The sequence below is a fragment of the Panulirus ornatus genome, chromosome 11 (genome assembly GCF_036320965.1).
Source record: "Panulirus ornatus isolate Po-2019 chromosome 11, ASM3632096v1, whole genome shotgun sequence".
NCBI lineage: Eukaryota > Metazoa > Arthropoda > Malacostraca > Decapoda > Palinuridae > Panulirus > Panulirus ornatus.
In genome coordinates this window covers 41521627-41534542 of record NC_092234.1, presented here as the reverse complement: position 1 = coordinate 41534542, position 12916 = coordinate 41521627, and the positions used below count along the sequence as shown (strand labels likewise).

Here is a 12916-nt window from a genome sequence, read left to right as displayed (position 1 = left end):
GTGGGTGGCAAGTTGTTAGAAGCAGTGAAAAGTTTTCATCGAGGATGCAAGGTATGTGTACGTGTAGGAAGAGAGGAAAGTGATTGGTTCTCAGTGAATGCAGGTTTGCGGCAGGGGTGTGTGATGTCTCCATGGTTGTTCAATTTGTTTATGGATGGGGTTGTTAGGGAGGTGAATGCATGAGTTTTGGAAAGAGGGGCAAGAATGAAGTCTGTCGTGGATGAGAGAGCTTGGGAAGTGAGTCAGTTGCTGTTCGCTGATGATACAGCGCTAGTGGCTGATTCATGTGAGAAACTGCAGAAGCTGGTGACTGAGTTTGGTAAAGTGTGTGAAAGAAGGAAGCCAAGAGCGAATGTGAATAAGAGCAAGGTTATTAGCTACAGTAGGGTTGAGGATCACGTCAATTGGGAGGCAAGTTTGAATGGAGAAAAACTGGAGGAAGTAAAGTGTTTTAGATATCTGGGAGTGGATCTGGCAGCGGATGGAACCATGGAAGCGGAAGTGAATCATAGGGTGGGGGAGGGGCGAAAATCCTGGGAGCCTTGAAGAATGTGTGGAAGTCAAGAACACCATCTCGGAAAGCAAAAATGGGTATGTTTGAAGGAATAGTGGTTCCAACAATGTTGTATGGTTGCGAGGTGTGGGCCATGGATAGAGTTGTGCGCAGGAGGGTGGATGTGCTGGAAATGAGATGTTTGAGGACAATGTGTGGTGTGAGGTGGTTTGATCGAGCAAGTAATGTAAGGGTAAGAGAGATGTGTGGAAATAAAAAGAGCGTGGTTGAGAGAGCAGAAGAGGGTGTTTTGAAATGGTTTGGGCACATGGAGAGAATGAGTGAGGAAAGATTGACCAAGAGGATATATGTGTTGGAGGTGGAGGGAACGAGGAGAAGTGGGAGACCAAATTGGAGGTGGAAAGATGGAGTGAAAAAGATTCTGAGTGATTGGGGCCTGAACATGCAGGAGGGTGAAAGGCGGGCAAGGAATAGAGTGAATTGGATCGATGTGGTATACCGGTATATGGTATACCCTCCCATATGATTTACCTGGAATACTCAACAAACTTGTACGTCTGTAATTTGAGCACTCACTTTTGTCCCCTTTGCCTTTGTACAGTGGCACTGTGCAAGCATTCCGCCAATCCTCGGGCACCTCACCATGAGTCATACATGCGTTGGATGGCCTTAACAACCAGTCAACAATACAGTCACCACCTTTTTCATAAATATATATATATATATATATATATATATATATATATATATATATATATATATATATATATATATATATATATATATGTATATATTTTTTTTTCTTTTTTTTGCCGCTGTCTCCCGCGTTTGCGAGGTAGCGCAAGGAAACAGACGAAAGAAGTAGCCCAACCCACCCCCATGCACATGTGTATGCGCACGCATCTGCACACGCAGATATACATGCCTATACATCTCGGTGTGCACATGTATGTCCGCGCGCAGACACATGCATGTGTGCCCGTGCACACAGTTCACACTGTGTGCCTTTATTCATTCCCATCGCCACCTCGCCACACATGGAATACCATCCCCCTCCCCCCTCATGTGTGTGGGGTAGCGCTAGGAAAAGACAACAAAGGCCTCATTCGTTCGCACTCAGTCTCTAGCTGTCAGGCAATAATGCCCAAAGCCACAGCTCCCTTTCCACATCCAGGCCCCACACAGCTTTCCATGGTTTACCCCAGATGCTTCACATGCCCTGATTCAATCCACTGACAGTGCGTCAACCTATCTTCTTACATCAAGTAATAATTCTTCTCATGTTGCACTGTCCCATGTGAACCCTCATGTCATTGAATAGAGTTGCAGAGTTTTGTTTGAGGTCATGCAATTTGTAGGAAATATTCACAGAGCTGGGGTATTTTCAGCTCTGACCTCCCCCAGGCTAGCAAACAAGTCAGGGATGTGCAACACCCAAGGGTAGACATACTAACCTTTTTCCTCCAGTTGTATGCTATCATTAGGGATGGTGTTCTTTCTTTGGTTATGTAGCCACTGAAATACTGCATAGTTTATGTCTTACCTCCAGGAATTGATCCCAAAATTCACAAGAATTTCCTTAATTTTATGTTTTTTCTTGTTTATTTTCACTATGTAATTTCCTGGTTTCTTAACTTTTGATTGGGAGTACAGTTACACTTTTTCTTAGTTTGGCACCTTTTATATAATGTAAACATAGGGCAGTCACTTCAGATTTATGCTGCCTTCCAAGATGCATGAAATGTTGTTTTATCTTTAATATTAGAATATTAAGGTGTTTGATAAATGATTATTGTCCACTGATTTTATTGGAAGTTGTCATTAGAGTTACAGAATATTATTCATACATTTGTGATGTAACTGTTACTTCTTCTTGCATTTTTGATTTTATTTTGTATCTTTTACCAATAGGCCTATGGACAAGGTTGATGTAGTTGCCGGAGAGAACATGGTCGTTCACTGCCCTGTTGCTGGTTATCCAATTGATTCCATTGTTTGGGAGAAGAGTAAGTTTTCAGAATGCATAGCAGTATTGTGATGGTCAAAAAATTATAGGATTAAGATAGCATGGTATACAAATAAGTATGCAAGGATAGTAAGTTTTCCTTTTGGAGTCAGTTATCCCTGTTCCTTTTGCTAGCCTGTGAAGTTAGGGTTGGGAACCCACTTTTGCAGAATAGAACATCTTGCCTATAGGAAGTGAGGGGAGTAAATGATGCAAGTAAGGGAATAGATGTTAAGGCACCTTTACAAAGGGTAATGTAAATAAGATTGTTTTAAGATAAAGTCAAGAGGTAATGGGACCTCAGAACAGAATGGGATGTGAGAGGAATATGAGATTAGTTTGCATGGTGATATAGGTAGTTATGCAAGAGATGTGATAATGTTGATGAAAGATGAATGAACTGGAAAAGACAAAAATTTACTCATTTGTGCCTAAACATTTGTAACTAACCAAAAATAGTTAGGGCTGATATGAAAAAAAAAAGTTAGGTACACTTAGACAACTATTTAAAGACCTTTTATGCAGGAAAAAAAAATTAACTTGGAGACATGAATGTGAAAGTGGCGAATGAGAAAGTGTGAGCAATTTCATCAGCATATGTGAATGCAAATGATGAGTTCTGGTGATTACAAAGCAGAGAATGGTATAGTCTTGGCAAGTTCATAATTCAGATTTAATTCATAGGTATACATGGGGAAGAGGTAGGGAGGAGAATGTGCTAAAAGGCATTTATAACTTTTTGCAGCTGAGAGAATCGTAATGTTTGATATGAAGTTTAGAAAGGGAATATTGCTGAATTTAGTGCATTACCTGGGAAAAAACAAAAATGATCATAATAATATAGGGAAGTAAAAAGTGAGGCATTGAGGGTGGCAGTGGAGAGATTGAATAAAGGCAAAATGAGGCTGGAGTACAAGAAAAAAGTAGAGTATGAAGTAACAGTGAATGGAGATGGTGATGAGGAGGATATGTAAGGTATATAGTGTTTCTACAAGTAGGAAGGAATGAAGGTAGCAAGGAATCTTTTTTCCATGAAAATGAAGAGGGGATAGGGGAGAAGTGTCTCTATATGATGAAATAAAAAGATGAAAAAAAGGCAGTCAGGAATAAGGATGCGTATATGAAGTCATTGCAGAATTTGCCAAGGGAAGTTAAAGACAGTGGGAAACAGGAGTATTAGATCAATAAAAGACTAAGTTTGATGATAAGGGGAGGAAAGAATAAGAAAGAAAAAAAAAGATTTTGGAAGAACAGATAGTAGGTTGTAGATAGGTAGTGTTAGGTAGGCAGCCATTGACCAGGGAGGAATGTTACTGGCATTACTCACCTGGGTATTGGGAGGGTTAATGACAGCTGTGTAGTGAGCCAGCCCTTCAATGGTTGTCGAGTTGTACTATTCCACCTCACCCACACATGGCTTGTTAGCACTCTGTCTGGAGAAGAGGGAGACCAAATTGGAGGTGGAAATATGGAGTGAAAAAGATTTTGTGTGATCGGGGCCTGAACATGCAGGAGGGTGAAAGGAGGGCAAGGAATAGAGTGAATTGGAGCGATGTGGTATACCGGGGCTGACGTGCTGTCAGTGGATTGAATCAAGGCATGTGAAGCGTCTGGGGTAAACCATGGAAAGCTGTGTAGGTATGTATATTTGCGTGTGTGGACGTATGTATATACATGTGTATGGGGGGGTTGGGCCATTTCTTTCGTCTGTTTCCTTGCGCTACCTCGCAAACGCGGGAGACAGCGACAAAGTATAAAAAAAAAAAAAAATATATATATATATATATATATATATTATCCCTGGGGATAGGGGATTAAGAATACTTCCCACGTATTCCCTGCGTGTCGTAGAAGGCGACTAAAAGGGGAGGGAGCGGGGGGCTGGAAATCCTCCCCTCTCTTTTTTTTTTTTTTTAATTTTCCAAAAGAAGGAACAGAGGGGGCCAGGTGAGGATATTCCAAAAAAGGCCCAATCCTCTGTTCTTAACGCTACCTCGCTATCGCGGGAAACGGCGAATAGTATGAAAAAAAAAAAAAATATATATATATATATTTGGACGATTTTTGCAGGGAAAAAATGCAATTGAGTGGGAGATGTATAAAAGAAAGAGACAGGAGGTCAAGAGAAAGGTGCAAGAGGTGAAAAAAAGGGCAAATGAGAGTTGGGGTGAGAGAGTATCATTAAATTTTAGGGAGAATAAAAAGATGTTCTGGAAGGAGGTAAATAAAGTGCGTAAGACAAGGGAGCAAATGGGAACTTCAATGAAGGGCGCAAATGGGGAGGTGATAACAAGTAGTGGTGATGTGAGGAGATGGAGTGAGTATTTTGAAGGTTTGTTGAATGTGTTTGATGATAGAGTGGCAGATATAGGGTGTTTTGGTTGAGGTGGTGTGCAAAGTGAGAGGGTTAGGGAAAATGATTTGGTAAACAGAGAAGAGGTACTAAAAGCTTTGCGGAAGATGAAAGCCGGCAAGGCAGCAGGTTTGGATGGTATTCCAGTGGAATTTATTAAAAAAGGGGGTGACTGTATTGTTGACTGGTTGGTAAGGTTATTTAATGTATGTATCACTCATGGTAAGGTGCCTGAGGATTGGCGGAATGCGTGCATAGTGCCATTGTACAAAGGCAAAGGGGATAAGAGTGAGTGCTCAAATTACAGAGGTATAAGTTTGTTGAGTATTCCTGGTAAATTATATGGGAGGGTATTGATTGAGAGGGTGAAGGCATGTACAGAGCATCAGATTGGGGAAGAGCAGTGTGGTTTCAGAAGTGGTAGAGGATGCGTGGATCAGGTGTTTGCTTTGAAGAATGTATGTGAGAAATACTTAGAAAAGCAAATGGATTTGTATGTAGCATTTATGGATCTGGAGAAGGCATATGATAAGAGTTGATAGAGATGCTCTGTGGAAGGTATTAAGAATATATGGTGTGGGAGGAAAGTTGTTAGAAGCAGTGAAAAGTTTTTATCGAGGATGTAAGGCATGTGTACGTGTAGGAAGAGAGGAAAGTGATTGGTTCTCAGTGAATGTAGGTTTGCGGCAGGGGTGTGTGATGTCTCCATGGTTGTTTAATTTGTTTATGGATGGGGTTGTTAGGGAGGTAAATGCAAGAGTTTTGGAAAGAGGGGCAAGTATGAAGTCTGTTGTGGATGAGAGAGCTTGGGAAGTGAGTCAGTTGTTGTTCGCTGATGATGCAGTGCTGGTGGCTGATTCATGTGAGAAACTGCAGAAGCTGGTGACTGAGTTTGGTAAAGTGTGTGAAAGAAGAAAGTTAAGAGTAAATGTGAATAAGAGCAAGGTTATTAGGTACAGTAGGGTTGAGGGTCAAGTCAGTTGGGAGGTGAGTTTGAATGGAGAAAAACTGGAGGAAGTGAAGTGTTTTAGATATCTGGGAGTGGATCTGGCAGCGGATGGAACCATGGAAGCGGAAGTGGATCATAGGGTGGGGGAGGGGGCAAAAATTCTGGGGGCCTTGAAGAATGTGTGGAAGTCGAGAACATTATCTCGGAAAGCAAAAATGGGTATGTTTGAAGGAATAGTGGTTCCAACAATGTTGTATGGTTGCGAGGCGTGGGCTATGGATAGAGTTGTGCGCAGGAGGATGGATGTGCTGGAAATGAGATGTTTGAGGACAATGTGTGGTGTGAGGTGGTTTGATCGAGTGAGTAACGTAAGGGTAAGAGAGATGTGTGGAAATAAAAAGAGCGTGGTTGAGACAGCAGAAGAGGGTGTTTTGAAGTGGTTTGGGCACATGGAGAGAATGAGTGAGGAAAGATTGACCAAGAGGATATATGTGTCGGAGGTGGAGGGAACGAGGAGAAGAGGGAGACCAAATTGGAGGTGGAAAGATGGAGTGAAAAAGATTTTGTGTGATCGGGGCCTGAACATGCAGGAGGGTGAAAGGAGGGCAAGGAATAGAGTGAATTGGAGCGATGTGGTATACCGGGGTTGACGTGCTGTCAGTGGATTGAATCAAGGCATGTGAAGCGTCTGGGGTAAATCATGGAAAGCTGTGTAGATATGTATATTTGCGTGTGTGGACGTATGTATATACATGTGTAAGGGGGGGGTTGGGCCATTTCTTTCATCTGTTTCCTTGCGCTACCTCGGAAACGCGGGAGACAGCGACAAAGTATAATGAAAAATATAATATATATATATATATATATATATATATATATATATATATATATATATATATATATATATATATATATATATATCATGGTGAGTTGCCTGAAAATTGGCAGAATGCATGCATAGTGCCATTGTACAAAGAGAAGAGGGATGAAGGTGAGTGTTCAAATTACTGAGGTATAAGTTTGTTGAGTATTCCTGGGTAATTATATGAGAGGGTAAAGCCATGTACAGAGCATCAGATTGGGGAAGAGCAGAGTGGTTTCAGAAGTGGTAGAGGATGTTGATCAGGTGTTTGCTTTGAAGAATGTATGTGGCATTTATGGATCTGGAGAAGGCATATGATAGAGTGGATAGAGATGCTTTATGGAAGGTTTTAAGAGTATGTGATGTGGGAGGTAAGTTGCTAGAAGCAGTGAAAAGTTTTTACAAAGGATGTAAAGCATGTGTACAAGTATTAAGAGATGAGAGTGATTGGTTCCCAATGAGTGTCAGTTTGTGGCAGGGGTGCTTGATGTTACCATGGTTGTTTAATTTGTTTATAGATGGAGGGGTTAGGGAGGTGAATGCAAGACTTTTGGAGAGAGAGAGGAATGTAGGCAGTCTGTTCTGGATGACAGGGCTTGGGAAGTGAGTCAGTTGTTGTTTGCTGATGATACAGTGCTGGTGGCTGATTCGGGTGAAAAACTGCAGAAATTGGTGACTGAGTTTGATAAAGTGTGTGAAAGAAGAAAGTTGAGAGTAAATGTGAATAAGAGCAAGATTATTAGGTTCAGTAGGGTTGAGGGACAAGTTAATTGGGAGGTGATTTTGAATGGAGAAAAACTGGAGGAAGTGAAGTGTTTTAGATATCTGGGAGTGGATTTAACAGTGGATGGAACCATGGGAGAGGAAGTTAGTCACAGGGTGGGGGAGAGAGTGAAGGTTCTGGGAGTGTTGAAGAATGTGTGGAAGGCGAGAACATTATCTTCGAGAACAAAAATGGGTATGTTTGAAGGAATAGTGGTTCCAACAATGTTATATGGTTGTGAGGTATGTGCTATCGATAGGGTTGTGCAGAGGAGGATGGATGTGCTGGAAATGAAATATTTGAGGACAATGTGTGGTGTGAGGTGGTTTGATCGAGTAAGTAATTTAAGGGTAAGAGAGATGCGTGGTAATAAAAAGACTGTGGTTGAGAGAGCAGAAGTGGGTGTGTTGAAATTGTTTGGACACATGGAGAGAATGAGTGAGGAAAGATTGACAAAGAGGATATATGTGTCATAGGTGGAGGGACGAAGAAGAAGAGGGAGACCAAACTGGAAGTGGAAGGATGAAGTTAAAAAGATTTTGAATGATCAGGGCCTGAACATACTGGAGAGTGAAAGGCATGCAAGGAATAGAGTGAATTGGAACATTATGGTATACTGGGGTCGATGTGTTGTCAGTAGATTGAACCAGGGCATATGAAGTGTCTGGGATAAACCATGGAAAGTTTTGTGATGCCTAGATGTGGAAAGGGAGCTGTGGTTTCGGTGCATTACACATGACAGACAGTCTGTGAGTGTGAATGAATGTGGCTTTTTTGTCTGTTCCTGGCATTTCCTTGAAGGAGGGGAGAGGGGGAATGCTATTTTGTGTGTGGCAGGGTGGTGCTGGGAAGGGATGGAAGCAGAAAGTATGGATATATACATGTGTATATATATGTATATGTCTGTGTATGTATATGTATGTATACGTTGAAATGTATACATATATATGTATATGTGCGTATGTGGGCGTCTATGTATATACATCTGTATGTGGTTGGGTTGGTTGTACCATTCCTCTTCTGTTTCCTTGTGCTCCCTTGCTAATATGGAAGATGGCAATTAAGTATAATATAGTAGCCTAATTATAATAGTGTAAATGACTGGGAGATGCATAAAAGAAAGAGGCAGGAGGTCAAGAGAAAAGTGCAAGAGGTGAAAAAGAGGGCAAATGAGAGTTGGGGTGAGAGAGTATCGTTAAATTTTAGGGAGAATAAAAAGATGCTTTGGAAGGAGGTAAATAAAGTGCATAAGACAAGAGAGCAAATAGGAATATCAGTGAAGGGGGCTAATGGGGAGGTGATAACAAGTGGTGAAGTTAGATGGAGAGGAGTGAGTATTTTGAAGGTTTGTTGAATGTGTCTGATGATAGAGTGGTAGATACAGGGTGTTTTGGTCGAGGTGTGGTGTGCAAAGTGAGAGGGTCAGGGAGAATGGTTTGGTAAACAGAGAAGAGGTAGTGAAAGCTTTGCGGAAGATGAAAGCCGGCAAGGCAGCGGTTTTGGATGGTATTGCATTGGAACTTATTAAAAAAGGGGTTGACTGTGTTGCTGACTGGTTGGTGAGGATATTCAATGTGAGTATGGTTCATGGTGAAATGCCTGAGGATTAGTGAAATGCATGCATAGTGCCATTGTATAAAGGCAAAGGGGATAAAGGTGAGTGTTCAAATTACAGAGGTATAAGTTTGTTGAGTATTCCTGGGAAATTAATGGGAGGGTATTGATTGAGAGGGTGAAGGCATGTACAGAGCATCAGATTGGGGAAGAGCAGTGTGGTTTCAGAAGTGGTAGAGGATGTGTGGATCAGGTGTTTGCTTTGAAGAATGTATGTGAGAAATACTTAAAAACAAATGGATTTGTATGTAGCATCTATGTATCTGGAGTGGGCATATGATGGAGTTGATAGAGATGCTTTGTGGAAGGTATTAAGAATATATGGTGTGTGAGGTAAGTCGTTAGAAGCATTGAAAAGTTTTTATTGAGGATGTAAGGTATATGTACGAGTACAGAGAGAGGAAAGTGATTGGTTCCCAGTGAATGCTGGTTTGTGGCAGGGGTGCATGATGTCTCCATTAATTTACATAGCTTTTTTGAATTGATAAAGATAGATGAAGTATAGACTGAATATTTTTTTTTTTTTTTTTTTTTTTTATACTTTGTCGCTGTCTCCCGCGTTTGCGAGGTAGCGCAAGGAAACAGACGAAAGAAATGGCCCAACCCCCCCCCCCATACACATGTACATATACACGTCCACACACGCAAATATACATACCTACACAGCTTTCCATGGTTTACCCCAGACGCTTCACATGCCTTGCTTCAATCCACTGACAGCACGTCAACCCCTGTATACCACATGACTCCAATTCACTCTATTTCTTGCCCTCCTTTCACCCTCCTGCATGTTCAGGCCCCGATCACACAAAATCTTTTTCACTCCATCTTTCCACCTCCAATTTGGTCTCCCTCTTCTCCTCGTTCCCTCCACCTCCGACACATATATCCTCTTGGTCAATCTCTCCTCACTCATTCTCTCCATGTGCCCAAACCATTTCAAAACACCCTCTTCTGCTCTCTCAACCACGCTCTTTTTATTTCCACACATCTCTCTTACCCTTACGTTACTTACTCGATCAAACCACCTCACACCACACATTGTCCTCAAACATCTCATTTCCAGCACATCCATCCTCCTGCGCACATCTCTATCCATAGCCCACGCCTCGCAACCATACAACATTGTTGGAACCACTATTCCCTCAAACATACCCATTTTTGCTTTCCGAGATAATGTTCTCGACTTCCACACATTTTTCAAGGCTCCCAAAATTTTCGCCCCCTCCCCCACCCTATGATCCACTTCCGCTTCCATGGTTCCATCCGCTGACAGATCCACTCCCAGATATCTAAAACACTTCACTTCCTCCAGTTTTTCTCCATTCAAACTCACCTCTCAATTGACTTGACCCTCACCCCTACTGTACCTAATAACCTTGCTCTTATTCACATTTACTCTCAACTTTCTTCTTCCACACACTTTACCAAACTCAGTCACCAGCTTCTGCAGTTTCTCACATGAATCAGCCACCAGCGCTGTATCATCAGCGAACAACAACTGACTCACTTCCCAAGCTCTCTCATCCCCAACAGACTTCATACTTGCCCCTCTTTCCAGGACTCTTGCATTTACCTCCCTTACAACCCCATCCATAAATAAATTAAACAACCATGGAGACATCACACACCCCTGCCGCAAACCTACATTCACTGAGAACCAATCACTTTCCTCTCTTCCTACACGTACACATGCCTTACATCCTCGATAAAAACTTTTCACTGCTTCTAACAACTTGCCTCCCACACCATATATTCTTAATACCTTCCACAGAGCATCTCTATCAACTCTATCATATGCCTTCTCCAGATCCATAAATGCTACATACAAATCCATTTGCTTTTCTAAGTATTTCTCACATACATTCTTCAAAGCAAACACCTGATCCACACATCCTCTACCACTTCTGAAACCGCACTGTTCTTCCCCAATCTGATGCTCTGTACATGCCTTCACCCTCTCAATCAATACCCTCCCATATAATTTACCAGGAATACTCAACAAACTTATACCTCTGTAATTTGAGCACTCACTCTTATCCCCTTTGCCTTTGTACAATGGCACTATGCACGCATTCCGCCAATCCTCAGGCACCTCACCATGAGTCATACATACATTAAATAACCTTACCAACCAGTCAACAATACAGTCACCCCCTTTTTTAATAAATTCCACTGCAATACCATCCAAACCTGCTGCCTTGCCGGCTTTCATCTTCCGCAAAGCTTTTACTACCTCTTCTCTGTTTACCAAATCATTTTCCCTAACCCTCTCACTTTGCACACCACCTCGACCAAAACACCCTATATCTGCCACTCTGTCATCAGACACATTCAACAAACCTTCAAAATACTCATTCCATCTCCTTCTCACATCACCGCTACTTGTTATCACCTCCCCATTTACGCCCTTCACTGAAGTTCCCATTTGCTCCCTTGTCTTACGCACCCTATTTACCTCCTTCCAGAACATCTTTTTATTCTCCCTAAAATTTAATGATAGTCTCTCACCCCAACTCTCATTTGCCCTTTTTTTCACCTCTTGCACCTTTCTCTTGACCTCCTGTCTCTTTCTTTTATACTTCTCCCACTCAATTGCATTTTTTCCCTGCAAAAATCGTCCAAATGCCTCTCTCTTCTCTTTCACTAATACTCTTACTTCTTCATCCCACCACTCACTACCCTTTCTAAACAGCCCACCTCCCACTCTTCTCATGCCACAAGCATCTTTTGCGCAATCCATCACTGATTCCCTAAATACATCCCATTCCTCCCCCACTCCCCTTACTTCCATTGTTCTCACCTTTTTCCATTTTGTACACAGTCTCTCCTGGTACTTCCCCACACAGGTCTCCTTCCCAAGCTCACTTACTCTCACCACCTTCTTCACCCCAACATTCACTCCCCTTTTCTGAAAACCCATACTAATCTTCACCTTAGCCTCCACAAGATAATGATCAGACATATATTAGAGAGATATATGATGTGAAGAATTCATTAGGAAAGCATGTGACAGAGGCTTCTTTAATGATGGTACAGTTATTTAGAAAGTGAATTAGATAATAGTTTTCTCAAGAATGCATATAGTACAGGGGTTGTCTAGATTTATGTGACAGACACGTTCTTGAAAATGGTTGCATGAATCAAATATTATAAGTAATGAAGATTATACCATTGAAGAACTACAGTACATATGTACGAGGAACTATAGAGTACTTCATATCATGTACATTTGTTTCATTCTATCCATAATCAAACTTCAGGACTGCAGGTCTTAGATGCACTGATTAATGATCCACTTTTGGCACTCTCCTTTATCATCTTCTGTACACTAAAAGGAATGGTTCATAAAGTTGATTCATGAAGCCCAGGGGTGTGCTTTATATCAGATGTTTTTTCACTTCTCTCGTAACATTTGAGCATGTTCATCTTAACCTCAGTGATGAGGGCCTTATGTGTTTTAGCACCACCAGTACTGAGAAGGGTTTATTCCTAGCAGACACCTTTTTCCAGCACAATATGATCCAGATATATACATGGATGAGAAATGATGGAAGAGAAGAGCAAAAGGTTTGATTGACGAAGTGGCATTAGATGAAAGGTAAAGAAAGTTTGTGCTGGATTCTAAAGTTGTGAGAGGATTCTTTAGAGTTATTCATGAAGGTGAAGATTAAAGTAGAGGTATGGCATAAGGAAAAATGGTAAGGTAAAAGTATTGGCAAGTGAAAAGATGAATAAGAAAGAATACAAGGAGGAGTGTGAAAGAAGGGTGACACAAAGTTTAGATGAAAGTGCAGTTAATGCAGGGTTGCAGTTATGTGTGAATGAGGTGTTTAATATGTTGAGAGAAAGATTG

The 12916-nt window shown here is 41.5% G+C and overlaps 1 protein-coding gene across 1 annotated transcript in view; it reads left to right on the top strand.

Moving 5' to 3' along the window:
* The window catches only part of Dscam1 (Down syndrome cell adhesion molecule 1), a 1447516-nt gene that overhangs the window by 478644 nt on the left and 955956 nt on the right, over positions 1 to 12916 (top strand). The window contains exon 13 of the mRNA XM_071666240.1: positions 2426 to 2520. Within this exon, the coding sequence (XP_071522341.1) occupies positions 2426 to 2520 (95 nt within the window). The remainder of the gene's footprint in view (positions 1 to 2425; positions 2521 to 12916) is intronic.